A 27,585-nucleotide genomic window follows, 5' to 3' on the forward strand; every position below is an offset into this window, starting at 1 on the left:
GTGACCACTTGTGCCTAGATTCATTGCCGATATCTCCTTTGTTCTTTGAAAGGTGTAGTTGACTGTAATACAATTGTACCTTATCCTTTGTTCCTATTCTCTTCGGTCGATCTATGGATTTCCTTAGCTCGTGATAGTCATGACCTTGGGACGAGGTATGGCAAGGACCGTCAATATCACCTGTATGTTCCATGTACTTGTATCATTTCCAGCTTTGTCTACAAAAGAACCTCGGTCAATTGCGGATTTGAGTGATCTAGATGGAGGTTTATTGGGTTCTTCTTTGACAACATACTTCACTTGTATCGATGTATTCCAGCAAAAAGCAACAGCCTCTCTTCTCTAACCCTACATGTATTATTCTATATTGTTGGACCACAAAAACACAAAAAGATATGACAAGAGTGGGATTTGAACCCACGCCCCTTTCGAGACACGGAGACAGTTGTATACCATCGGGATCAGGTGGACCTGAACCGTGCGCCTTAGACCAACTCGGCCATCTTGCCAACTTGGATGGGAGAAGCGAGCAGTTTTGGATTCATGAAAGGAAAACCCCGTCGATGTATGAATCATTAATGTCCACATATAGTTAGCTGTCGAGGAAGACGCTAATGCCAGCGCTTGTTTTTCCCCTTTTTCCTTTTCCCCCTTCTTTTCAAAGAAGTGGTTAAAAGGTTAAAGGGTTAAATTCTCCTAAATACAATGGACCAGTTTCAATTTCAATGTTCAACCGTTGATTAGCCGATATAATACCGGGGAATGGCTGGAATGGAAATGATATTCATATTGGGTTAGGTAGAAGGATTAGAGAGGAAAGGCAAGATAAATCACTTGCAATAAAAATCAGATTTATCATTTTCATGCAAAGACGGCCCCTATCCGACTATATTGACGTGGCCCAGAACCGCAAAGAGAATATGTAGTCCTAGAGTCGTAAGACACCGGTCATAAGACGCCGAAGGAAGATGAGAGCAATGATCTTCAGACGACCATGCGCACAACAGTGGAAAGACAAACCCGTCCAGTAGAAACAGAAACGCTCCAGGCAACAAACTAGAAAACCATAACTCCATAGAGCCATCACATATTCATACCCTCATTATCATACTAGAAGTCATCTCATCAACCTACCGTTCCATAGTACCACACCAGTAATCAAGCCGCAAGTCTGAAAGGTTGCGCGTTGGAAGACCCCAAGTGCGCGCAAGCCAGAGCGCCAACCCACCAACAACCCCTACACTCCCAACAATCTGAACAAGCATCCAGCCCCGGTGCCCAAGGTCGTCAATCCAGCCAACCACGCCGAGCGGGTCATGCGGACTGAAAGCCGCAAAACGACGTGCCCCAGAAGCGGAATGTGAGCGCATGACCTGGAACCCACCAGCGCTCTTCTCGCCGATGGGGCCATGCAGTCCACAGAAGCCAGGCGTCTGCGAGAGAGGCACCAACGACCCATCGACAACACACTCACCCAGCCGCTCGGTAAGCCATACAGCGCGCTCGCCGCGAGCCAGTGAGGTGTATCGATCGCGCTCGTTCTGCAAGCTTCGCTGCAGGTCTGTAGCCCACTGAGCGAGGCGCACCTGCGCCATGCGCTCCTCATGTCGGGTGTAGTCCGCGATGCGGGCCATGGCATATCCGGGTGGGGAGCCGGGTGAAATGGACGTTCCCGAGACGGAACGCCAGCTGCTGGATGCAGATTCGGACCCACCTGCGGCAGGACCCGGCTGCGCACTGGATAACGGCATTGAGGGCGGAAGCGGATACAAATCCGTGCGTTGCTGGAGAAGTTTCTTTGCGGCGGAATGGCGCATCCATGCTAGATTATCGCGATCGAACATTTTGTTGACTAGGGCGTCTAATTCGGAGGGTACGAGTGGCTGAACATAGTCTGGACTCATTAGAGTGCTTGCATCCATCGTTTCGGTGTCAATTGTTTTCTCGGAGGAGACCGCATGGGGGGGTTGGGATTCGAGCCCGTCTAGCCCGTTCGGCGGATCACCGAATAGGAATGGTTTGACCCCGGCCTCGCGAGCCTGTTCGTGGAAGCGGATTTTCAAGTGAGTGATTTGAGTTGGGGTGAGTGTGTCTGCTTTTGATACTATTGGGATTACATTGCTAAGCTCGCAGAGCTTGCGAATGCATTCCACATCTGTTGAGAGGGTGTCTATAGAAGGTCAGCGATCGGTTAATTTGGGAAGTTTCCGAGACGGAACACAAATTAGAGCCTACCATTAGAAATCAAATATAAGATTGCATCCACCTGGGATCCACCATTCCCGGCTAGGAGGTTTTGGAAATCAACACTAGACCCACTAAGCGCATTGGTGGCACGGAGAAATTGTTGTCTCATATATTGCGCGATAGCGTCGCTTTGACCTGCTCGGCTTAAATTTGTTGCGGGTGTGTCCACGAAACACAGGTTCCTCTCTAACACAATTTCTCCGATGCTTTTCCGTCGCTGGAGCACGCGCGAATCTTCCAAATCCGACCACCATGAAGGATAAGGTTTGGTGCTAGCATAAATTTCTGTTGTGGCAATCAATGCCCGAGATCGGGGGCGAGAAGGTCTGCGACGTCCCGAAGAGGTTGTCTGTGGAATGGTGTCGACATGTACAATATCCTCGCATGTCTGAACAATAGACTTGATCAACGAGGTCTTACCGGAACCTTTTTTTTTTCGAGACAATCAGCTTGTGTAATTTCCTCCGAAACAATTGAGACCTACCAGGAGCACCAGCCAGAAGAACCTTGAATCGACCCATGGCTTTTCCTCGCTCAGTGAATGGTCTCCGACTTGGCATTTTGATACTCGGCATGATAAGTTGGGAGGCCCCACCTGGGGCCAAAAATGGAGACCCACGGGGCATTTCGTCCTCATCTCCAGATCCAACAGCCTGACTATTGGTTTCATCCGTGATAGAAACATCGTCGAGTGGCCGCAAGGACTGGTTGGATGTAGATTTGGGACTGCTGGGCAGGGAGGATGGGTCATCGGGCATGCCCAACGTAAGCGGAGTTAAAGGCCGAGACCCTGCATGGATGGGAGATGCGTATTCAGAGGATTCCCCCGTGCCCGAGTTAAGCGGCTTCAATGTTGACCGGCGTTGTGCGAGGTGTGATTCTAAACCGTCTGTTACCTGCTTCAGGCTGTCCTCTGCAGAGTGATCGCGGGGCGAGGATGTGAATGCGGATTGGGACAGAGAGGCATCTAGGCTTTGTACTCCATACATATTCTCTTTGACATCCTCGGGGCTATCTAGCAATATACTGGAATCCTGATCCGCGACATCTGGACTGCGCGATAAGAAGAAAGTTGTAGGGGTGGCAGTGCGGGGATCGAGGGATGGAGACGGGGGATGGTCGGAGGGTTTGCGAGAGAATGAGAGGTCCGGAATAGGTCTCATTATGAAAGCATTTCATAGGAAAGAGAGATCTTGAGGAAGGTTAAGAAAGTCAAGAAGAAGCCAAGCTCACTCTGCAGCTCTGCAAGTCTAAACCTTCCAAGGTTGGAGATGATCATATGTCATCCATGGGATGTTCCTTTGCTCAGGTAAGCATCACGAGGTGATAAACCCCTCTTGATTTCTGCCTGAGGTATTCATGCATGGGATTTATGTTCCACCTGGGCGACCTACTTATGTTTTAGTTGAATTACTTGTTTATTATATTTCAATATACCACATAGTATATAAAATGGAGTATAGGTACCCATAGATATATCGGAAGTTGGTCCATACTCCGTATAATCTCCACTGTGGGTTAAACGGTAAAAAAAGAGAGAATGAATGGCCGGAGTACCTAGACGGAGTACTCCGTACTAAGTTAGTACTTTTTTTTATTTTTTAACTGAGTTCTGCATATAAAAGCACACGCGCATCTAGCGCAGAAATAAGACTGAAAAAGGGCCAAAAGGGCAGACCCTCCGTAGCCTCTTTAAAACACACAGTGGCAAGGTCCCATTGCCCGACCACGGAGGACCGTCTCCGCCCCCGAGAAGGTTCCAAGGTTGATTCTCCACTTCATCTCTTCTTCGATTTCCTCGAATGGATTCTCCTTTTCTCCGATCTTTTCGAAAGTGACTCTTCGACGGACTTTTCGAGGGACTTTTCGAGTTCTCCTCTTGTGAATGTTTCGACGTCAATATACTTCTCTCTCGGCCTGATTGGCCAGTATCTCTTCTCTCTTCTTAAGGATTGGCCTAAATATCTCATATTGCAAAAATGGAACAACCAGCCATGTCATGGCCCGAGCAGCTTCATGAGAATAATCTCATTACTGCGCCTGGCGAAGAAGAATTCTCCAATTTGTTCGAGTTCAACATACCGTTTTCCGAAATCGAGCACGGACCAGGGAATATGCAACATTCCCATTCTCTCCCGACCACCACCGGCCCGGACTCGGATATGGCTCACCTACGATCGAATGCCGTGCAATACTCGGGCCAGATGGAGGGCCTCATGGATTTCAATGACAACACACAGTCGCACACCAATCACGGTCACCCAATGCCTTACTCGACTCCCCATATGACACCAGGCTTTTGCGCCCAGCAACCATCGCCCATGTCGCAACCGCCTACCCACCAACATTACATGCAGGGCCACAACATGATTCCTCCCACACCAAACAGTATCGAGATGCATGGCAATGCCGCTCGTTACCCCCAGCGCGTGGATGAGAACCCGGATATGTACGACGGATATTCACGCATTAACGAGGAACAGGTTAGTTCAAACACACAAATCCCAGACGAGTTCGTTGGCTAATTAAATGAAGGCCCTCTATACTCCTCTTATCTCACCGGCTATGACGCCCCTGGAGAACCAATTCCGACTCCCCGAATACACAATCCCCGGCGAATACTTCACACCTCTCACCTCTCCCGCCCTGGAGGCCCAAAACGCCGAATCCAGCAGTTACCAGTACCATGCAAGACAGGTATCGGATATGGGATTCGTCCCCACTACTGCGGAGGTAAACCCCATCGCTGGAACCTCGGCTCCATCTTCACCTAGCATCATTCGGAAGCCCAACAGTCGTCAGCGGCCAACAACGACCGCTACTCGGCTCAACAACGCGCGAAAGGTGAAACAATCACCTATTATTCGGGCGCAGCGCAAACGCAGCACTTTGGCTACCAATTCGGAGGAATTCTACAATAGCCTTACCCAGGAGATCAACTCCACAAAGCCGCAAAATCAGGACATCCGCTCCCTCCAGGTCAGCAGCAATGAGGGTTCTGGGCAGGACTCGGTGTCCCCCGAGCCATTATCAGAACCGATGATGCCCCCTCCTGCTCTTCCCCCTCCTCGGATGTCTCCTGCAATTGCTCCCCACGTCAAAGCTTCTTCGCCCGGCACTGCCGCCACCCCCGCGCTTTTGATGCGCATCCAGCGGAATCAACATTCGCAAGACCCCGCAGGCCAGTTCCGTGGTCAAGCACAGCTCGCGGAGCCTGAGTTCCCAGATGAAGTAATGGAGGATATATCACTCCCAGAGGCCGCCGCTCCTTCGCAGCTGCGTCCGAAACCCAACCGTATCGATACTGCTGTTCGGAATCCGTCGGTCTCTACGAATGGGACACCTTTCTTGGATCCTTCGTCTGCGACGTACGATAAGCCTCCCAGCGCCTCTTTGGCCCCTAGTCCCCGCACAAGTGCAATGCCGTCTCCCAGTGGGCCGGTTCCTCGAAAATCAGAATCCAGAACTGCGTCCAATCGGAAACGACCCAGTATGAGTTCCACTCAGGCTAGCCCACAGTTGCGGCCGAAGATTAGTCCCAGCATCCAGCCCCTTATGAAAGGCAGCGAGGGTGAGTCTCGAATCCCAATCTAATTCAATGGCTGTTATACTAACTATTTTCTAGGCATGTCACAGGATGCGCTTTACCTGGCATCAAAATCCAACTATCAACACATTCTCGACGGCACTCTGCCATCGGGCGTGAGCTACCCAGAGGCTCTGGCAGAGAATCTGAGCTCCAAGCGGACGAATCACAAGCTCGCAGAGCAGGGACGCCGGAATCGAATCAACAATGCACTCAAGGAGATTGAGCTTCTCATTCCGCAGGAGTTCATCGAGGCCCGCAACGCCAAGGAAGCTGCAGAATCTGGTGGAAAGGTCAACGAGAAGGAAAAAGAGAAAGAAAAGGCTAATCAGGCCATCAGCAAGGCCACCGCCGTGGAGATGGCCATTGATTACATCAAGGCCCTGAAAAAGAACCTGGACACAACCACTGCCAAGTTGGCCGCCGCCGAGGCCAAGTTGTCCGGTGAGCCCTCTACGGAGAGTCCAGCCACAACTTCAGCTAAATCTGAGGAGACGCCAAACGGTGTTGCCGACTCTGAGACGAAGAGTTCGGCGTGATCAGACTATATTACCTTAATAAGACCAGATATTCTGCGTGCCCGCATAGTGACGCAACCTATGCAACGGCGGACAATCGAAAAACGGGATATTCTCTATCCGGGGTTGGAGGTTTCGCGCAATTGTGTTATGGATCCATGATCTATGGTTTTCTTTCCTCTATAATGTGATTTGATAGCGCCGGTGTTTGAACTACGAGGGTGGCTCATTTTTGCTTGTACTATTTTTTTATTTTTTTTATTTCTACCTACTTGATAACCACTGCCAGTTCTTCGATTTCCTTTCCGATCTACTGCTCAAACCTCGTATCTTGTTCACCCAGTAGAGACCATGTGGGCACCTCATACGGCAGTGTATAGCCGCCACTGCGCCATATCGTATTTTGCTAGCAGAACATCTCATAAAACTAGTACACGTGTATTTTATTAACCATTTAGAAATTGACGTATTGTAGAGGTTGAGATATCAGAGGTCATGTATAGGAAAGTTCCCTTTTCTGAACTAAGCCTTTTGTTAACTAGTTGCCAAATAAACTAAGGAGGGAGAGAAGATATCTACGTAACGAGATATCTAGAGACACTACCTAAGGAGACCACTAAAATAGACTACTGAAAAGAGATATAAAAAGACTATCGGACAAGACAACCTAAGGAGACGGCTAGGAGGACTGACTATACCCGTATAAGCGGCCAATTATTCTTATAATAACTAGGAATCGGGATATTGTAGAAATTGACCCTATAGAAGTTGACATTGTAAGAATTAACGGTTAGCCCCCAATTTGTAGCTAATAGTAAACTGGCAGTATGACAGTCAAAATTTAATATTGCCGTACACCTCAATATAGGATATAGGACAGCTAGCGTGCAGCACGCTAGCTCCAAGTGTAACACTGCGCTGTACCCCTATAGATTATTTCCCCGAATGTATATCGATGTGACCGTCCATTCTAATATATTCGCTACTTTATATATACGCAATGGAACCTACTCTAATTGACACCAATATTGCCCTCCAAGCTATAGGTACGGTCCTAGGAAGACTTCGGTTACTACATATGCTTATTTACCGCGTCAAAGTCTCTCTGCTAAGTATCTGCTTGCAGGAAATTGTAGAAGTCTAAGTGGGTTGCCAGAAGCTCGCCATCTCCTTTAGTAAAGCATATCATCAAAGGCAACTCGAAAATCTTGAGTCTCAAACAAGTCCATACCCTGAAGATCAAAAAAGAAAGTGTCAATATCAGAATCCAATATCGCATCAAGGTTGGTGCCGTCGACGGAAACTTCTGGTCTCGGCTCCAATATTTCGTCGATAATACTCGAGAAGACCGACGTTGCACGGATGAATAATGGAGATGTCGCTCGTTCCGGACCGGCCATGGACTCCAGTTGTGAGATAAAGACGCTCAAGTTGCGAATGAGGGAGGATCGAGACCCGGAATACAATAGTGGCTGGCCTGTCCGAGCTTGCTCCTGTATTGCTCCGATCAAAACGCTGGCGCATGAGAATCCATAGACAAGAGCCTAAAAAAGAAGATCAGTGGGGATCTGTTAGGCAGCTAAACTGACCACTCACAATCCAAGTGAAGTCACCCTTAATATCAACAGATCGCTCCCACTGTTGGCCCAGGGTCAACACAGTGGAGAGAATTTCAGAGCTGACGTCTAGTAGGGCAGCATTTGATTTTTTAGAATCCTGGTACAATAGGCTTTGGATCGAGAACTCATTGTAAAGATAGGCGAGATATGAAATGATCGATATCAACTTCACTCCTATGGGAAGGTCGGACTCCCAACAACTGGACGTATATTGTAGATGCTCGGGCAACAAATTCCAAGCCTTGTGGCAGCGACTAGAGACATCCCTAGTACGAATGGTCAGCACCAAGTAGACAAGAATGGCTCTAGGCGGGCACCGAGGTCAACCTACCGCAATTGTTCCGTTCTATTTGGACTTGGCTTTTGAAGTGACAGCTCCAGAATTTCTTCTCGGAATGTACTGATAATAAACCGTAGTCGTATCCAAGACGTTTGCTGATAGACCTTTTTTGTATTCCATCCATTAGAATCTAAAGAGCGCCGGGCAGCCTCTAGTATGTGGGTGTGCCCAGCCAAATCCACATCACTGATATCGAGAGGAAGACGGCAATCAGAGTGCCTCCGTGAAATGCGAGGTGGTCGTCCAAGAAAAGTTGCAATACTTTTATCGAGCTGATAGGAAGCCGCAAAGAGTCTTCGTCGGGATTCGAGAATGAAAAGCGGTAATAAGCTAGGACTGTCCCTATGTGCACCAAGCTCAAATATATCTGTGGCAAGTTCACCTAGGCGGTTCCATGTCACCGAACCTGTAAAACACGAGGACCTCGTCAGCAGCGGGATCCGTGTAGGGTCAGTAACGATGACTGACTAGAATCGCCCCGAAGCAGTTTCGACAAGAGGAGGTCTTCGTGAACAAGCCAGAGAGAAAGATCATTCAAGCCCGTTAGACTCTTGCATATCTGAATAGTGAGATCACATGCAACCAACATTTTGTGAGAGAATCGGGTTCGTGACTCGGTATCGCGAACTGCACTGTCGGCTAGCCCGAAATAGCTGGCCCGGCCTGCTAGAGCGCATATAACTCCAATGATCTCCAAGCGAAGAGAAGGGCCAGTAAAACATTTGTGAAACACTGTCCCATCGCTGTTCTGTGGGATCTTCAAAGTCTTGCTAGTATTGTGCATTACAAATGTGCTGAATGTAAGCATTTGCTCATCAGAGGCTGGCCCAAACAAGATTGCGTTAACAGTGACCTCAAGCTCATCCAGTGCGTCGAGGATCAATGATGATGGAATGACGGCGGTTTGAGAGACGCTGTAGTATTTCTGGACCAAGTTCTTAATAGCAGAGAAATCTTGCAAGCAGCGAAGAACCTCTGTGGTCCTCCTGACTAACCCAGGTGATGGAGCCATGGTGGGATTCTCGCTTCCACCTGTATTGGACTGTTGATCATGAAGAAAAAGATCAACATTCTCCTCAAGCCCTGCGATGAAGCTCGTCGGACCCAAGTACCCCGCTGGCAGCAACTGTTCAGCTCGAAGTGCCGGCTGAATAACTGACGGGAACTCTGCCACAGCGTCCAGGGTTTCAGAGTCAGACATGAGGTTGCCTAAATTCCTCAAGGGAGGCGAAGGTGACCTATAAATCTTTGCACTCAGTTGATAGTTTTGCTGCGGGCAATCAACGTGGAAATGATTACAGGTGGATTTGACTATGCCTATCTGGTCGTCTTCTGGTGCTGGTCAACGGCGAAGGATGGTAGAAACACCGATTACTGTAACCCCGTTTCTGGCAGCGTTCACACACAGGCTGGGCATGGTCGCACCGCACTTTGTCTTTACGGCAAGGCTCACAGGAAGCAAGCGTTCCGTTTCGACGCCGAGAATGCCTGCCGCGATATTAGCAGCGACAAGAATTGCATGTTTGAAACCAGAGACATCTCTTGATGATAAGCAACTCGCTTAATTCAATCCGGCCCCTCGATTATCTCTTTAATCTTTCGCAGATGATCGTATTTATATGGTCTCAAGAGGAAAGCGAAATATGTGCAGGTTGGTGACAAGGGGATTCTGGGTGTGAAGTACTGGATCAACGTTCTTCCAATCCGCTAGTATAACTGGCGTTTACTAGGTCAGCTCGAATAGGAAACCCCCGCCAAGGGAAAGAGTCCGGTTTGTATAGTTTCAGATATATTCTAGATTATGATGAAGTCTTTCTGGTAGACTTGCTAGTATCTATAATAACGGTCTATGTATAGCATGAGTACCAAAAGCATCTGTCACGCAGATGTACTCAGTGGAAAGCTTGTAACAGTGTAATCGAGCACGCAACAGTCTCCAAAAAGCTTTTCTTCAGAGTTATCACGGTCCAGAAACCCCAAAAAAAAGCATGTCTCGTTTTTTCATATCGCTTTTCCTTACTCGTTATCCCTAACATCAATAACGGTCGACTTGAACTTCCGAGCAGGAATCCTGCGATTGAACAAGATGTCACTCTCACGGTAAGAACGGCCCTTGAGCTCAGGAAGGAAGAAGTAGGCCGACAAGAAGCAGACACAAGCGGTACCTCCCCAGACGTAACCACACTTTCCAGCGAGGTTCCATCCACCGGGGTTGAGCATCTGCGAAGCAAGGTAGATCATGGGGATCTCGGCAACGTAGTAGGCGGCACGACCGACACCGGTGCTCAAAGCGCGAAGACGGACGGAGGAGGTCTCAGCAATGATGGTGTATGAGATGGGTCCGAGACTACCGGCAAAGACGAAGGAGATAAGGATTCCCAAAACGGCCTGGGCGTAGTTGGTCGCTTGGTTCTGGCTGATAGAGGCGCAAACACCAAGGACCATGAGCAGAGTCACGTTGGTGGCTGTGCCCCAGAGATAGATGGTTCGGCGACCAAATGAGGAGGCCAGAGGCAGAGCGATTATGTTGGCCACCAATTGCAGACACGAGTTGATCAGGTTGAGCTGGAAGGAACGTTCGGGCCCCATGCCGGCCTCTAAATGGGGAGTCAGTCATCCATTGTGGCTTGGAATCTAGGGAGCTAGATAGGGGAAGAAGCTACTCACGCTCGAAGAAGTAAGTTGCTTGATTGGCAATCAAGTTACCGGCAAAATTCTGCGACGCATAGATCAAGCAGGTAATGATTGTTCGTCTTAGATCGGTTCCCTTGAGAAGGTCGAGGAGAGTAGGGGACCCACCCATCTGAGCTTCGATCTCAACGGTTCGCTCTATCATGGCAAGGGACTGCTGAGATTCCTCGTGGGATTTACTACCCAGACGCTGGATGGAACGAAGGGCCTCTGCTTTGCGCCCGCGGCGGATCAGCCACCAAGGTGATTCGGGAGCGAAGAAAAGGAGGATCAAGAGGGGAGTCTAGAAAGAGTCAGCGCCTGTAAATACAAGATTTAGTAAGTAGAGGACTCACAGGGAAGATCCACTGCAAGGCAAGAGGGATTCGCCAAGCCCACTCATCGTTGCGCTTATTGAAGCCGTAGGTTACTCCGGCAACAATGATTGAACCGATGGACCAACTCATTTGCAGTGTAGCTGTACAGGCACCTCTCAGGGAGAGAGGAACAATCTCACTGGCGTAGGCGGGAGAGTTGGCAATGAAGAATCCCCAAGGGACACCTTCTAGGGCTTGGCCGACCACAAGGAGGGTGAGTGAGTTGGCCTAACTGGAGTTAGAGAACAAGCTCAACAATTTTTGGGGGCTTACTCACAAAGAAGGAAACAAAGATGGTGGCGTTCATAAGCATCAGGGCGAAGATAGTAGTCCAGCGGTAGCCAAACTTGTTGGTGACGGGACCGGCCAAGAATACACCGACGAAAGCGCCACATTGACCAGCCTGGAAGAGGGAACTCTGCCATTTGGTTTCAATAGTTTTACCGTGTCCCGGGACCTCGACGCCATACACCTTTTTAAAATGGGGAAGCGCGACAAAGTTACCATTCAGGAACATGTCGAAGGACTCCATGACCTGATTGGAGGTATCAGCTGAGTTGATCTTGAGATCCGACGGAAGGGAACTGTGGAACTCGGGATGAACCCGAAATGCGGAGAGATATCGAAGTAAATCCAACTCACAATGGTGAAACACATGGTGAATGCCCATAAACAAGCCCAGGGGTGGCTCTTAATGGCCGCCCACGTAGACATCTGATGTTCGCGGTTCTCGCCATCGAAGGCATCGTTCATGAGATCCGTATTGACCAAGACCTCGGATTGCTCAATGGCGGCCTTCTCGCCATGCAAGTCATCATTTTTGTCAACTGACGACATTTTTGGAAACACTCGTTATTTCCCTGAAAAAAAAAAAGGGAAACCAAAAACCCAGAAAAAAGTAAAAATAGGGGCGATCCGAGGGTCTTATATCCTTGACCCCCATTGTGCACGTCTCTAGAGCTGCACGGTATGCGCGTGATACGTGGGTTAATTCTGCCATCTGGTCAAGACCAGTCAACGACCAGATGGGCAACCAGGGGCGCAACTCTGCCCCGCCGGGGTTTTGCCCATTTCCCCGAAAGTGAGTACGACGGTTACAGAAACAATTTAGCCGGAGCTGGGCAGGCGTCGAAGCTAATGGGCTGGAGGCTTAGCTGTGACTATAAAAGGTTAGCCGCTGGGGGGGCGTTGGAAATCGTCTGACTAAAGGATTTGTGGCGTTTGCGAGTAACCGGCTTGGGAGAGAAAACCGGTTTAAATTGCAGTCTCAATTGGCCATGGGGATTCTCTGGGGATTCTCTGGGGATTCTCTGGGGGGATTTGGATGCGGGGCCCCAGAGAGAAAGAAAGGGGAGTTCATTGAAGTGATTGGACTAAAAAAGATCAAAAAGATCAAAAAGATCATACCGGGGAAAGCGGATACCACATGGTAACTTTGTACTCCGTAACCTTGGAATGTACCCAAGTCAACCTCGTATCACTATTCCCCTTCTAGAACGTTGAACGTTGAACCCCCAGTCTGATCGGCTAAATGATTGCATTTCACTTTTTTTTTCACTTTTTTTTTTTAAAAAAAAAAAGGAAAGAAAAGAAAAAGAAAAAGAAAAAGATCTGTGTAGCCCATCCTCACCTGAACCCTTGTCTTGGATGTCTTTCGGGAGCGTTTGCTGTTTGGGTTATTGTGGGGGATGTCGGCGTGGAGCAGATCAGAGATCTGCGCGATCTAGAGAAGCTTGGCAACACGGGCAAAGCCGAGGTGCTACACCACGTTTCGTACTCAAAAGGGATGTGCATTTCCGCACTGTGAATTATTCACAAAACAACGAGAGAACCTATAATAGCAATTCCCCAGAATGGACCTGACATGGCACTGAAACCTGACTACCACGTGGATTCCAGCTCTGGTCAGCAATAGATTGACATCGTTATAGGGATGATTATAGGGATGAAAGCTTCCGGGTATTGTCGCATATCCTGCAGTCTAATTGGAGAGGATAATAACACGCTAATAGTATGATGGATTGATATATAATGTCAAGAGACCACATCGGAGTTGCGACGAAGGACCTGTGGCCCAATGGTTAAGGCGCCGAGCTTATGTAAACATCCCCTTTTGGGGGAGTTTCCATGCCGTTCCTCGGAGATTCGTGGTTCAATCCCGCGCAGGTCCACTTTTTTTGTCTTTTTTGGTCTTTTTTAGGTCCATCCATATATGGAGTATATATGGGGTAAGTCTGAGGTTAATATACTAAAAATAATGGAATTAATTGAATCTTTTATTCTATAACATTCCAGACATTTCTTTTCTGGATAAATTCTATCTCAATGTTGGTGCCAACCATCAACACACCTTCTATTGGTGTACTCCGTACAGAGTACTGGAAGGTACACGAGTCAGTGGTTGAAATACGCTAGCCTAGTTAGGACAACGCTTAGGGTATGGGGCACAAAATCTGGACTAAAAGTGGGCAAGACAGATGACACATTGGTAAACCAGGTAACCTTGCTATGTTAAATATGCCTATAGCATACCTCATGCATTGGAGTCTTGGCAAGAGAACCAAATGAGCCACACTGCGCCATCTGTGATTCCCCAATTCGATGTTCCCCGCGCCTTCGTTCCGTCGGCCGCTGCCATAGTAGCGTGGTTGAAATGTGATCCAGCCTTCCGCGGAACATGCCGTAGCAATGAGGGTCACACGTACTCCGGGCTCGATCTTGCTTTTGCACACGGACAATCAACCATCCCTCATCTCCCGATGTTTCGTGCTCACGACAGTGGGCCACGGCTGCCAGATAAGCTCTGTACTGAGCCTGTACCCTGTAACGACAGCTATCGCTGCAGGCTACGCAACGCTCCCTGCAAGAAGTTAACGGACGAGATTGATGCCAACGACTATATGCGCATTTCTGAAGAACGATATTGAGTTAGGGAATTGTTCTTCGCGGCTGTGCTGTGGTCCAGACAGATCACATTCTTGTTGGTTCTGTAATGCCGGCGATTGAAGTTGCAAACCATATACCCTGTGAGCAATACGGTCAGTGTCTGCGAGATGTAAAGACTTGTAGTTCAGCTGATCTTCATAGAAGAGACATGGTTGATAAGTGTGGATGTCGACAGTAAGTCGCTGTCGAGTTTGGGGTTTCCCGGTTGATGCCTCTGCCTTCGGCATACGAGTATACAGGGGCAAGTTTACTTGCCGCTTCCAGAGGATAGTCTCTTAAAGCCGCTGCCACCTAGGTATACATGAACTTTAATGAAGTCGAAAAAAAACCACTTATTGCGATGACCAAAAGGGTTCACAGCTGAGCGGAAAGACGGTCTTCCAAGACCGCGGGGGGTGAAAAGGAAGGAAGATAAAGGGGGTACGGGCAGGTATTTATAGTAAGCACATTGGACTCTTAGGTTACTCTTCCTTTATGTCTTTTTTAAACGTCTATACATTTTCTGGGTGTTTAAATGTCTATCACTGTCTATGGAAGGATATCCTCGATAGTGGATCATTCCATTATATCCATTTGTACATGCTACTATATAGGAAGCTTATAATGGAGGCATTGGAACCAGCAGAGAAAATGTCAGATCCTTCTTCACCAGATATTCTGGATCCAGGGCTTGGAGAGAATGGATAGGTTTTCCGGAAGGGGTAAAGACAAGGAAGAATTGGTCTTCTTTTAATCTTTTCTGTGTAATTAGCTGTTGTTTTCGAGGGAACATCTAGTGATTCGCATCATCCTCATCGTTGTTCAATCTAATCCATCGGGTAATATTGATGGCCTTTGCACCTCCCCCTTCTAATCAGCATCTTGTCTAGGTAGCCTCTCTCTTCTTGCCCTTTTCTGCATTTCTTCGGGCGACTTAGGGTGGTTCGTATTCTTCTGACCGATCGACAGACTCACCATAAACTCACCGTGGCGACACCCGACTATTGGCCGCACACAAGCCAAGCCACACGGTGAGTTATTGGAGTCCTCACTATTGTAGTTTCTTTTTTTTTTTTACTTGAAATAGGGCTAGTATAGAGAATTAGAATACATATGTAATTATTAGAATGGATTAAAGGGGAATCAAGTATATAATAGGGTAGGGACTATATAACCAAATGCAGGAACATTTGTGGAGTATAAAAATCCCCCCCAAATCACGCCATTTGCAAGCCCCCGAATGTTAGTCCCTCTTCTCCCCTCCTTTTTCCCTTTGATCCTTTTTGATTTCTTTGATTTCTTCAATCTTATCTTAAGAATCCCGGGAATCCCAAATCCCACTGTTTGACTGTTGTCCAAAATCTATTCTGATAGCTTCTCCGCATTTCAGAACCATGTCCGAGAATCTCCACTTCGACACTCTACAGCTTCATGCTGGGTAAGTGTCCGATCCCAATTCAAGGACAACTCTAACAATCAATCTCAAGTCACGAACCCGATTCAACCACAAACTCACGTGCTGTCCCAATTTACGCGACTAGCTCTTATGTGTTCAATGATTCTGCCCACGGCGCGAGGCTCTTCGGCCTCAAGGAGTTCGGCAACATCTACAGCCGAATCATGAACCCGACAGTCGACGTCTTCGAGAAGCGCATTGCAGCTCTGGAAGGTGGTGTTGCTGCCGTTGCTGCCTCCTCTGGCCAGGCAGCCCAATTCATGGCCATCTCGGCCCTCGCCCATGCCGGAGACAACATCGTCTCCACCAGCAACCTGTACGGTGGCACCTACAACCAGTTCAAGGTTATGTTCCCGCGCTTGGGAATCACTACCAAGTTTGTCCAGGGTGATAAGCCGGAGGATATTGCTGCGGCCATTGATGACCGTACCAAGGCTGTCTACATTGAGTCTATTGGTAACCCCCGCTATAATGTTCCGGACTTTGAGGCCATTGCCAAGGCTGCACACGAGAAGGGTGTTCCTGTTGTGGTAAGTTGTTTGTTTGGAACGTGTGTGCCAGGATGCAAAGCTCACGAATCTTACTTCTAGGTTGATAACACCTTTGGTGCAGGCGGCTACTTTGTCCGCCCAATTGATCACGGTGCCGACATTGTCGTGCACAGTGCTACGAAGTGGATCGGTGGCCATGGTACCACCATTGCCGGTGTCGTGGTCGACAGTGGAAAGTTTGACTGGGGCAAGCACGCTGCCCGGTTCCCCCAATTCGTCGAGCCATCCGAGGGTTACCACGGGTTGAAGTTCTGGGAGACTTTTGGCTCCATCGCTTATGCTATCCGAGTGCGCGTTGAAATCCTGCGCGACCTCGGTTCTGCCCTGAACCCCTTCGGTGCCCAACAACTGATCCTCGGCCTGGAGACTCTGAGTCTGCGCTGCGAGCGACATGCAACTAATGCCATCGCCCTGGCTAAATGGTTGCAGAAGAACGAGAATGTGAGCTGGGTGTCATACCCCGGTCTGGAGGATCACCCTAGTCACGATCTCGCAAAGAAGTACCTGACCCGCGGCTTTGGTGGTGTGCTGTCCGTAGGCATCAAGGGCGGCGCCGCCGCTGGTTCTCAGGTAGTTGACAACTTCAAGTTGATCTCGAACGTTGCCAAGTATGACTCCTTCCCATTCCCGAGGAGGCTCTCCTTTCGAAGTCTCTACTAACATGCTGCAGTGTTGGCGATTCCAAGACCCTGGCCATTCACCCTTGGTCGACTACCCATGAGCAGCTCACGGAGCAGGAGCGTCTTGACTCCGGTGTCAAGGAGGATGGAATCCGTATTTCGGTTGGCACGGAATACATTGACGATATTATTGCTGACTTTGAGCAGTCGTTCCAGGCATTAAAGGCTCTGCCGGACCGTACTGCTTGAATGTCCTGACACATGTGAACGATCTCATGCATGGAGATTAAATACACCAGTAAGGACACTACAGGGTGGCATGGTAAACTTAGTGACGACCTCAATACGATATCAATGAACATTTTTACAAGATGCATACTACAAGCCGGACATATCCGTAGATTTGCCCTAGGGAAATCACAAAGCTACGCCGAAAAACTCTTACGGTCACAAGGGAACCATGAGGTCATGTTAAATGAGTTATTTGAATTCTCTCGTAAAATTTCACATCATCCATCCCGGATGTGTCCATCTTGGTGAATCACCATCGGCGACGTCATGCACAAGTGTGGAAATTAAAAAAAGGTAAGACAAGTGCAGAAAGAACTAAAACCTCCCCCGCCGAATGATATGCCTCAAGATAAAATAAGAAAAAGGAAAGCAAAACATGTCCATCCCCCAACGCCTTTGCCATGCGCGGTGCGCGCAACCTATTTGGACCATATGCACGCATCAATGAGGAATCAAGAAACATCAGTTGCCCTGACCACCGGAAGGAGGCTGAGCACCGGGCATACCGGGCTGACCACCCATCATGAATCCGGGAGGCAGCATGGGCATGCTGGCAAAGTTGAAACCATAGGAAGGAACTGCAGGTGCGGCTCCTTGGTTGTTCATGTTGGACATGTCAAGTTCACCACCCATCTGGGAACCGCCACCGTATCCATCACGCTCAGGACGGCGACCACCGAAACGAGTATCCTGAGGGTTAGGGTTGGTACGAGTGGAAATTGGGCCCCGCTTGCCACCAGTGTCAGTGGCGATACGACGGCTGATAGCCTTGGAGGAGACACCTGCGCCGATCTCAATGTCGGGCTCCTCAACAATCATACCAGACTCGATAGGACGTCCACCAGTTCCACCATACTCCGCCGAAAGCATCCACTTGCGATCAGCCTCGGTCAATCGCTCAATCGGAATTATGCTAACTCCAGTCTGGTAGTCACTGCAATCACGGGGGCCAAAGCCAACACCCCAACGAGTCTATATTGATAAGGTCAGTGATAAGATCCAAGATAAGGTCCAGCCACCCACGGAGGGGGAGGGGGAAAAAAGAAGCAAAAGACTTACCCTGAGTTGCATGTCGCCAGTACGGTAAGACTCCATTCCATCACGTGCCTGCATCGCATCGGTGCGGCTAATCATCTTGATAAAAGCGTGACGCTTGTCCACGTTGACAATGCAAGTCTGAACAATTCCGAACTGGCCAAAGAGCTGACGCAGGTGAGCCTCAGAGGAGGTGACACCGCCAACGAACAGAGTTCGACTCAAGACTTTGATCATACCCTGACCAATGGAATAGTCCCATTCAATGAACTTGGGTCCAGGGGGAGGCAGGTTAGGATCCTTGTTACGAGCAGGTGAAGGCGAGCGACGTCTACCACCACGGCCACCAGGAGGGCTACGCTGGCGATACTCATTACCACGACGGCCTCGCACATCACGCGGGTCTCCGCGACGACCAGGCGATTCACCGTACTCTCCATAAACAGGGCTGTCACGACGGCGAGGAGGCGAAGCAGTACGGCGTCTATCCCAGCCGGGAGAGCGAGAACGACGACGATATCCAGTGGGCGGCGAGCGAGGGTACTCACGGCCACGTTCATCCTTATTCTGGGAGTCCGAGTGACCCCATCCACCAACATTCTGTCCTTGCATCGGGTTGAATCCAGCCATCGGGCCTCCAGGCATCGCAGGCATACCGGGCATTCCAGGCATACCGGGCATACCACCCATACCACTGTTGTTGGTCATGCTGAAGAGCTGCAAGGCAGTTCCCCACTGGTCCTGAGGGATACCTTGAGCAGCGAGCATCTGGAGAAGCTGAAGCTGCTGTGCCATGGCGTTCGAGTCGGGTGCGGCAGGCTGCGCAGCCTGAGGAAGCATCGCGGCCAACGGGTTCGCGGCGGGCATCGAGATTGGAGTTCCACTTTGACTCTGCGGCTGGAGCGCAGGGTTCTGGGCCATACCGGCCATACCTGCGAAGGGAGGCGCGACAGATCCACCGCCGCCGAGCGCATTCATAGCAGCAGCCATCTGCGAACTCGGGTCATTGGCAGGGGTCACAGACGCCGAGTTGAAAGCACCCAGAGGGTTGCCCGGCACAGGAGCAGGGGCAGCAGCGGGGGCAGCAGCGGGCGCGGTAGTGTTCTGCTTAGCCATGTCGGCCAAAGCTTTCAGGATGCTCGAGGTATCAGGTGCTGCCGACTGTTGCGGGATTCCGATCGGGTTGGCGTTCGGCGCAGGAGATCCTTCGGGGGTGTTCGATTCGACATCTAGGGAATTGTGAGTATCGGCGGCATATATTGTCATCCTTGAGGACTTACTTTGAGCAGCGTTCAGTTTCTCCTTGAACGAAGTGAGCATCGGGGACGGGAAAGTCGCACCACGCTCCCAGATGTCGACCAGCTTCTTAATCTTGTCCTAAATTGTGACAGGGTATAGGTGAGTTACATGTTCGAAAGAGTCTGGTCAAGGCGGCATGATCTTCAGATTGAAGTACATCGGGACAAGGATACAATATGCATGGCTTGGCCGTCGCCAAGGCTTGCGAGGCTGGGGGGGGGGTATGAGGTTTATCATGATACGGGTATGTCCTATTGCGTACCTTTTGGTCATGGGGAGCATTATTGATGATGTCTGTCATCAGGATAGGCAGAAGATCAGTGACACGCTTGACACCAGCGGCGAAAGTTCCATCAGGTGCATCGCCGCCAGGAACCTGGCCGGCCTTGCGCGCGGCCTCTACCCATTGCCGAGTTACTGAGTCTACCACATAGAGCACACCCAGCTTGTGGGTGCCCGGGGCCTTCTTGAAGTGAGTGTAAATTTTCTGGATGAGAACTGATTCATTCTGCGGGCAGGGTTAGCATATCATCGATCACGCCGGGACCAATGAGATGAATCAATCGACCAAAGGGGACAAGCGTACCTGCACGTTGGCATTGCACAAGTTTGTGATGCCACCAATCTTTGAGCCGGATACGCCAGGCGGCTTCAGAGCCAGCATGGATTGGAGCAAATTCTCCAGTTCAGCTACTGCGGAAGACATGGCGGGAAATACTACCGTCAAGTCCGAGTGTAAGGGGAGTCGCAAGAAGAAGAAGAAAAGAGTTCCCCGTCAAGGCTTTATGCAGATGGGAAACAATCGAGAGAGAGAGAGATCCGGGCTACTGCGCTTTGTGACGCGACGAACAATCTCTCGGTATGAGAAAAAGAAGATATGTTTAATCGAGTTTCCCTGGCGATTCTTCACTACAGACTCCACGAGCGCATTCACTGTCGACCAGAGAATAGCCGCCTACAGCTGGAATACAGCCTAGCGATATTTTTTTGTCCAGGAAGGCTGCCTGGCGCCGAGTACGAGAGTACGGGGAGTACGGGAGATGTACAGCCTAGAGCGTCTTTTGCAGTGAGGTCCAGAGAGAGAAAAAAAACCAGATCAGGGTTTACGGATTCCAAGAGAATCCAGTGAAGTCCAGCGCAGTCAGCGGATGAACTGAGGTTGAGAAACTGATGAAATCGAAAGGAAAAAGGATGCTGGGATGGGGGGATGAAGATGAAGACTGAAGGATCATCAAAGGGGAGAGCAGACTCTGCGACTGGCGCTAGTCCTATCCTGGAATTGATCACGTGCTGATTACAACTTGCATCTTTGGCTGCTGTCCGGAACCGAAGGCTTTTTGGATCTTTTATATCTGGAGCGGCTAAAAGGGAGATCAAAAGGGAGGTCAAAAGGAAGGCCGAGGTGACTGTCAAACCCTAAAAACCGCAAGGCTCGTGTCAATAAACATTGACTTTTCAAATATCGACCTTTGAATGGGGTCCTACATTTGTTTTACTGTCTTTCTTTCTCATATCATATTCAATGGTCATAAGGCCGAGAGGAATGAATGACATATATTGAGATAATGAATAGAGTCTGCTAAACAATGGAAATCCAGGACCTTTCCAATGAAGGATACTACCACATATATCAAACAATAATGAACATAACATTGTATATTGTACGTACTCCGTACTCCAGTACCTTACACCTAATTACAACTGAGCCGAGGAACCCGTGGGCATCCCATCCCTTTTTACCACATTTCTGCCCCTGTCCGCCGCCCATAGCTCCCGACCTCGGTGAACCATTTCAGAAAAGGCCATTGTACAACTCGGAGGTATGACTTGTACAAGGATAGCCTAGGAATTTGGGGTCTATAACTATCTATTCGAGTTCATGACAGCATCAACACTATGACATATATGTATACATATATATATATATATTATATGCATATGTATATGGATGTACTAAATATCCCATCTGATAAGCTCCTACCGAGGGTTCCATATCGGACGGATGGCGACAACGGAAGAAAATGGCGACTTGCCGACGTCATTACCTGCCGCTCAGGGATGTGGACTGTATTTGCAGTACTCCGTACGAAATTTGGGAACATCCATGGATTGGAACCGGGGCAGATTGTGGGATTTAATTACGTATATTGAGATGATTTAATGAAATTGATACATTATATTTCTTACATATGTACTTATGTATATAGATACATAATCTCACAAAGATCAAAATGTGTACAATATACCATTTACTATGTAGAAAAGAACACATACCCGAATTAAATTTCCGTATTTCGCCATCTACGAACATCACCGTAGTTGATCTGCCGGCAGCCCGAGCCCGTGCTCTTCCGTACCGTTGGGGGGAAAATTACCGTAGAGAGAGAGAGCTGTCTAATAGCTGACTGAGCTTCCACGGCGTCCCGAAAGTGACCCAGTTACCGTACCGACGGTACCGGCTGTAATACGGCCAAATGGGAAAAAAACCGAGAAAATTCCAGGCGCAAAAGAAGCTCGTCCCCGAATTCTTTCCTTTCTTTCTTCTTCTCCCCCAGGCTTTGTGACCACTTCTCCATCTCCTCCATACCACCCATCCCACATATCCTGTCTGATTCGACATGGCTTCTTCCCTCAGAATCGGTACTACCGCTCTCCGGTCTTCCATTGCGAAGCCGGTGCAGTCCGCTGCCTTCAATGGCGTGCGCTGCTACTCTTCCGCTAAGGTTAAGGTATGATGCTCGTCCTTCGGCTTCAAGCTTCAACGGAATGCTAACCTAGTTTCATTGTTTAGTCCCTCAAGGACACCTTCGCCGACAACCTGCCCGCCGAGATCGAGAAGGTCAAGAAGCTCCGCAAGTATGTGACGCGCCCTTTGAGTTGAAATCAAACAACAGCTGATCATGGTATCCAATTGTTTCAGGGAGCACGGCAACAAGGTCATTGGTGAGGTTACCCTCGACCAGGCCTACGGTGGTGCCCGTGGCATCAAGTCCCTCGTTTGGGAGGTAAGTTGAGAAATTTCATAGCCCCTGGCAAATGACGACGCTAACATTTTTTTTCCCTAGGGTTCCGTCCTCGACTCTGAGGAGGGTATCCGTTTCCGTGGCTACACTGTAGGTCTTCATTGATTCGGATATCTTTTCCGCTTGCTCACTATTCTTTCTAGATCCCCGAGTGCCAGAAGCTCCTGCCCAAGGCTCCCGGTGGTGAGGAGCCCCTGCCTGAGGGTCTCTTCTGGCTTCTGTTGACCGGCGAGATCCCCTCCGAGCAGCAGGTTCGTAACCTGTCTGCCGAGTGGGCTGCCCGCTCCGATGTCCCCAAGTTCGTTGAGGAGCTCATCGATCGCTGCCCCAACACCCTCCACCCCATGGCCCAGTTCTCTCTGGCCGTGACCGCTCTCGAGCACGAGTCTGCCTTCGCCAAGGCCTACGCCAAGGGTGTCAACAAGAAGGAGTACTGGACCTACACCTTCGAGGACTCCATGGATCTCATCGCCAAGCTGCCCACCATTGCTGCCCGCATCTACCGCAACGTCTTCAAAGACGGCAAGGTCGCCCCCATCCAGAAGGACAAGGATTACTCCTTCAACTTGGCCAACCAGCTTGGCTTCGGCGGCAACAAGGACTTCGTTGAGCTGATGCGTCTGTACCTGACCATCCACTCCGACCACGAGGGTGGTAACGTCAGCGCCCACACCACCCACTTGGTTGGCAGTGCTCTGAGCTCCCCTATGCTCTCTCTGTCCGCCGGTCTCCAGGGTCTTGCCGGTCCCCTTCACGGTCTGGCTAACCAGGAGGTCCTGAACTGGATCACCAAGATGAAGGAGTCTGTCGGCAACGACATCAGTGACCAGTCCATCAAGGACTACCTCTGGTCCACCCTTAACAACGGCCAGGTCGTCCCCGGTTACGGCCACGCCGTTCTGCGCAAGACTGACCCCCGTTACGTCTCCCAGCGCGAGTTTGCTCTCCGCAAGCTGCCCGATGACCCTCTGTTCAAGCTGGTCAGCCAGGTCTACAAGATCGCCCCTGGCGTTCTGACCGAGCACGGCAAGACCAAGAACCCCTACCCCAACGTCGATGCCCACTCCGGTGTCCTCCTCCAGTACTACGGTTTGACCGAGGCTAACTACTACACCGTCCTGTTCGGTGTGTCCCGTGCCATTGGTGTCCTGCCCCAGCTGATCATCGACCGTGCTCTTGGCATGCCCATTGAGCGCCCCAAGTCTTTCAGCACTGAGGCCTACGCCAAGTTGGTCGGTGCTAAGCTTTAAACGCATGAATTTTCCCATCTCTTTTTTTTAATATCACCCTTGGGGCCCGTTGAAAACCCGGGTTAGACATTTGTATTATCTCCTTTGTTTGGCCGAGAGAGTCTTTGGTTATTTTCATGTTGTATGATAGGGACTTGATCGGTTCGAGCGGGCCTTGTAACAGAACTTCCATGTCAAATCATTTATGATCTCCAGTTTATTTTCGCTATACATGTAAAGGAAAGCAAAAGAACACGGTGTATTCGATAATTGTATAGTATCCATGGAGATCCATAGATGTGTCCAAAAAGACTACCTAGGTAAAACTGCTTTGAATTCTCCAGTTGATGGATGGGGACTAGAGATACAGCGTAGGATATCACACGGTCTGACGACTACCTGTGTTGAATCGATCACATGCGGATAATTGTTGGGAACAACTCAACGTCCCCACATGTCAACATATAAACAATACATATGTTGTATATATGTACGTATAGAATATATAACTGTGTTGTACATTGAATATGTACTGTAAAAGGGACAGATATAAGATCTTATAGAAATAATAAACAAAATAAAATAAAATAAACAAAGTACTTGGTGAACTGCTCCGAATTACGGTGGATTCCTTCCGTGGCTGGTATGGGAGGTACCGAGTACCCAATAGTATGAGTGGAAACTTTAATGATCCGATGTACCTGGTACTAAGTTGTCCCCCCCAGCTTACTGTCCCAAAGCTTTGATTCCCCCCGACCCTATAAGACATTCTGCTCTCCTCTCTCTTCCCTCTCTTCCACTTCACTTTCTACGCACCTTGCCAATCCATCTTCTTCCGACTTTCTTAGTCCTCCCTCTTTTAAAAACGCACGAAGCCCCCTATATCCCTTGGTCAGGGCCCCTTTCAGCGCATCCATAATCCCAGAATGTCTACAACTACGTCCGCGGCCTCGGCCCCTAAGCTCGAGAAGAAGCCCGTCAAGTTCAGCAACTTGTTACTGGGCGCAGGATTGAACTTGTTTGAGGTTACATCACTGGGACAGGTATGGCATACTTCAAGTTCCATATGGTAAACAACGCAAACTAACCATCCCCAAGCCGCTGGAGGTGATCAAGACAACCATGGCCGCAAACCGGGGCGATAGCTTCGCGGGCGCTATGGGTCGGATTTGGGGCCGTGGCGGCATTTTCGGTTGTAAGTGTCCATTCAATACCCGCTTCTACTTCCATTCAATACCCGCTTCTACTTCCATTCATTACCCGCTTCCAATTTCCCCCGACCTTTCCAGCTAGCGCGTGGGGGCCTAGACCCGCATGATATGATGGACTCAAAACTAATTGCGAGATCGGATGTTTAGATTACCAGGGACTCATTCCGTGGGCCTGGATTGAGGCATCCACCAAGGGTGCGGTTCTCCTCTTCGTCGCCTCCGAGGCCGAATACTACGCTCGCACCTTCGGCGCCAATGACTTCGTGTCCGGTATCAGCGGTGGTATGGCTGGCGGTGTCGCTCAGGCCTACGCTACTATGGGTTTCTGTACCTGCATGAAGACCGTCGAGATCACCAAGCACAAGATGGCCGCCTCCGGTGTTAAGCCTCCCGGCACTTTCCAGACCTTTATGGATATCTACCGCAAGGAGGGCATCCGCGGTATCAACCGCGGTGTCAACGCCGTCGCCATTCGCCAGACTACCAACTGGGGTTCTCGCTTCGGTCTGTCCCGTCTCGCTGAGTCGGCTATCCGCAAGGTTGCTGGCAAGGAGGACGGCGTCAAGCTGTCTGCCTGGGAAAAGATCTTGGCTTCGAGTCTCGGTGGTGGTCTGTCCGCCTGGAACCAGCCGATTGAGGTTATCCGTGTCGAGATGCAGAGCAAGACCCCTGACCCTAACCGCCCCAAGAACTTGACCGTCGGCAAGACTTTCAAGTACATCTACGACAACAACGGCATCCGTGGCCTCTACCGTGGTGTGGCTCCCCGTGTCGGTCTGGGCATCTGGCAGACCGTCTGCATGGTTGCTCTTGGTGACATGTAAGTGTTCCACTTTCCCCTCCATTCTCCAGATTTTCCCCTTATTCTGTCGTCATTGCGATCCACCTTCTTTTTCATGTGAGACCTCGGGCTAACCAGATCTCCTTTCCACCGAATAGGGCCAAAGAAGCAGTCGAAAAACTGACCGGCGACAAAGTCACCGCGAAGCACTAGAGAAGGTTTGAGATACCCTTCTGCCGTGCAGTGGTTTTCGGAATGGAAGTGTTTGTTTTTAGTCTAGATGCATTTGCTCATATAACTCCATAATTAGTCTGGACGTATGGACAGACCCGATACCCATTGAATACATTTACGGTTTTTCTCATCTTTACCCCGATTTGTCTTGTTCACTTTCTTGTACCGTTGTATCGATCTCGGTCTCATATTCTTATGTTATTTGCAAAGTCAAGAATTCGAGTCCCAATTGAAGACCGGAACCACAATTCCGACATACAATGACAATAACCAATGCATCAAGGCCTTATTCTAAAAACATGAATTTTAATTCTTCGAACCTTTAGTTCCGACAACCGACAAATCCCCGGTTAATGTCAACATCAAACCCCAGACAAAACATCATCCGATATTCGGTGCGCGAATCGGCCATTTCAACCCTTCAGGCCGACGACCGACGATACTAATGACGACAAACAACAGAAAGGATTAAGTACTTGTCTCAGCTTGCCCTGGATTATTCCTAGAGTTTGCGCTAGATAATTTGTGAATTCCGCTATTGCGTAGCACTTGCAGTATGTAGCATCTACTCCGTGTGCCTAGGTAGCGGTCCAACGGCCACGGGCTTTGACCTCGGCTTATGGAAATCAGAACACGGCTGGAATCCCGTCTGTCCGTCGGCTACTCCGTATGTAATATAGATTGAGAGTCTGAATTATCATATGGCTAAATTGTCGGGGTAATTGCGGGTATCGGCCGAAAGTTCACATGCTTTAGACTAGAGAGTCAACATGCCTGTGATAATTCTGGACTATTGCTGCTTTCGGTTCATGTAGCCATATTCTCGTCTGTTTCCCAACCAATTGGTAAGATGGCCGAGTTGGTCCAAGGCGCCAGGTTAAGGTATACCTTAACTCCACAACTAGCAATAGTTTCCTGGTCTCGAAAGGGGCGTGGGTTCGAATCCCACTCTTATCATAACTTTTTGCTTTGGAAACATCCAGGTTGTCCTCCGTTTCTTCTTTATTCTTCATTTTTCTCGTTTGGAAAAATAGTTGAATGATGTGGTAGTATAATGCATTGCTGGAAGTTCCGCCTATCTTAGGGGCTGAGCCCTCCTAAAGGGTTATCCATGTTACTTGGCGTAAGTAGCAAAGCTGCGTTTGCTGTCTAGAATATTTATAGGGATTGTATAAAGATACCTTTGTTGTTTGGCTCTATTATGTACAGTCGTTTAGCCGAAGTGATGGGTATTACGTCTGGTTATATTTTCAATATATGATGGTATATGACTATATCCAACTGGCTAACCTTCTCTTGGGAACCTAACTGTCGTTCCCCTCGACAGATGAGCAGAAGAACCAGCTCATCTGTCCAAAAAGCCCCTAATAAACTTATGCACACTAGTTGTCCTACCAACCACATGTCTACGATAACTACCCCTACACATGTAAGGCTGTTCATGCACTGGGGCTAGAAGATACATACGGATAGCCACACGTGCATTGATGTCACACCCTCGTGATGGCAGCAATGCTAAAGCAAACGTAGCATGCAGCTGCCAGGGGTCGGACGTCTGACTTTCCAGGCCCGA

At 49.3% G+C, this 27,585-nt stretch overlaps 8 protein-coding genes across 8 annotated transcripts; 5 read left to right on the plus strand and 3 right to left on the minus strand.

Moving 5' to 3' along the window:
- Positions 1-1,130: 1,130 nt before the first annotated feature.
- Positions 1,131-3,410, minus strand: N7525_001995 (uncharacterized protein; the record flags this gene model as incomplete). The annotated part of the gene is made up of 3 exons (XM_002557346.2): positions 1,131-2,170; positions 2,236-2,673; positions 2,732-3,410. The coding sequence occupies 3 exons, from the start codon at positions 3,408-3,410 to the stop codon at positions 1,131-1,133; spliced, it is 2,157 nt and encodes a 718-aa protein (XP_002557392.2).
- Positions 3,411-4,226: 816 nt separating this feature from the next.
- Positions 4,227-6,372, plus strand: N7525_001996 (phosphate-sensing transcription factor PHO4; the record flags this gene model as incomplete). Its single annotated transcript, XM_002557345.1, has 3 exons — positions 4,227-4,730; positions 4,783-5,818; positions 5,873-6,372. The coding sequence occupies 3 exons, from the start codon at positions 4,227-4,229 to the stop codon at positions 6,370-6,372; spliced, it is 2,040 nt and encodes a 679-aa protein (XP_002557391.1).
- A 1,151-nt stretch (positions 6,373-7,523) lies between these two features.
- On the minus strand, positions 7,524-12,194 carry N7525_001997 (uncharacterized protein; the record flags this gene model as incomplete). The annotated part of the gene is made up of 10 exons (XM_061212131.1): positions 7,524-7,895; positions 7,948-8,236; positions 8,302-8,716; positions 8,779-9,648; positions 9,686-9,798; positions 10,331-10,907; positions 10,978-11,284; positions 11,337-11,585; positions 11,635-11,892; positions 12,000-12,194. The coding sequence occupies 10 exons, from the start codon at positions 12,192-12,194 to the stop codon at positions 7,524-7,526; spliced, it is 3,645 nt and encodes a 1,214-aa protein (XP_061071357.1).
- Positions 12,195-13,921: 1,727 nt separating this feature from the next.
- Positions 13,922-14,284, plus strand: N7525_001998 (uncharacterized protein; the record flags this gene model as incomplete). The annotated part of the gene is made up of 1 exon (XM_061212132.1): positions 13,922-14,284. One exon carries the CDS (start codon positions 13,922-13,924, stop codon positions 14,282-14,284), a length of 363 nt encoding a protein of 120 aa, XP_061071358.1.
- Positions 14,285-15,676: 1,392 nt separating this feature from the next.
- N7525_001999 (O-acetylhomoserine aminocarboxypropyltransferase/cysteine synthase family protein) lies at positions 15,677-17,158 on the plus strand (the record flags this gene model as incomplete). Its single annotated transcript, XM_002557341.1, has 4 exons — positions 15,677-15,720; positions 15,770-16,268; positions 16,329-16,897; positions 16,960-17,158. 4 exons carry the CDS (start codon positions 15,677-15,679, stop codon positions 17,156-17,158), a joined length of 1,311 nt encoding a protein of 436 aa, XP_002557387.1.
- Positions 17,159-17,662: 504 nt separating this feature from the next.
- N7525_002000 (Nrd1 complex RNA-binding subunit) lies at positions 17,663-20,240 on the minus strand (the record flags this gene model as incomplete). The annotated part of the gene is made up of 5 exons (XM_002557340.2): positions 17,663-18,172; positions 18,260-19,464; positions 19,516-19,612; positions 19,797-20,042; positions 20,121-20,240. 5 exons carry the CDS (start codon positions 20,238-20,240, stop codon positions 17,663-17,665), a joined length of 2,178 nt encoding a protein of 725 aa, XP_002557386.2.
- Positions 20,241-22,152: 1,912 nt separating this feature from the next.
- On the plus strand, positions 22,153-23,807 carry cit1 (citrate (Si)-synthase CIT1; the record flags this gene model as incomplete). Its single annotated transcript, XM_002557339.1, has 5 exons — positions 22,153-22,263; positions 22,326-22,390; positions 22,455-22,539; positions 22,600-22,647; positions 22,701-23,807. 5 exons carry the CDS (start codon positions 22,153-22,155, stop codon positions 23,805-23,807), a joined length of 1,416 nt encoding a protein of 471 aa, XP_002557385.1.
- An 832-nt stretch (positions 23,808-24,639) lies between these two features.
- Positions 24,640-26,095, plus strand: N7525_002002 (putative mitochondrial DNA replication protein (Yhm2)). The gene is made up of 4 exons (XM_002557338.2): positions 24,640-24,829; positions 24,885-24,981; positions 25,145-25,817; positions 25,937-26,095. Exons 1-4 carry the CDS (start codon positions 24,713-24,715, stop codon positions 25,989-25,991), a joined length of 942 nt encoding a protein of 313 aa, XP_002557384.1. The 5' UTR covers positions 24,640-24,712; the 3' UTR covers positions 25,992-26,095.
- Positions 26,096-27,585: the final 1,490 nt, after the last annotated feature.

The sequence above is a fragment of the Penicillium rubens genome (assembly GCF_028828025.1).
Source record: "Penicillium rubens strain IBT 27055 chromosome Unknown utg000001l_segment0_segment0, whole genome shotgun sequence".
NCBI classification, from domain to species: Eukaryota; Fungi; Ascomycota; class Eurotiomycetes; order Eurotiales; family Aspergillaceae; genus Penicillium; species Penicillium rubens.

Excerpts from the sequence above, each read along its gene's own strand:
- N7525_002002 (XM_002557338.2), top strand. The coding sequence starts at position 24,713 with ATGTCTACAACTACGTCCGCGGCCTCGGCCCCTAAGCTCGAGAAGAAG. Across the intron at positions 24,830-24,884 it reads AGGTTACATCACTGGGACAG|CCGCTGGAGGTGATCAAGAC; the intron begins GTATGGCATACT and ends ACCATCCCCAAG. Across the intron at positions 24,982-25,144 it reads CCGTGGCGGCATTTTCGGTT|ATTACCAGGGACTCATTCCG; the intron begins GTAAGTGTCCAT and ends TCGGATGTTTAG.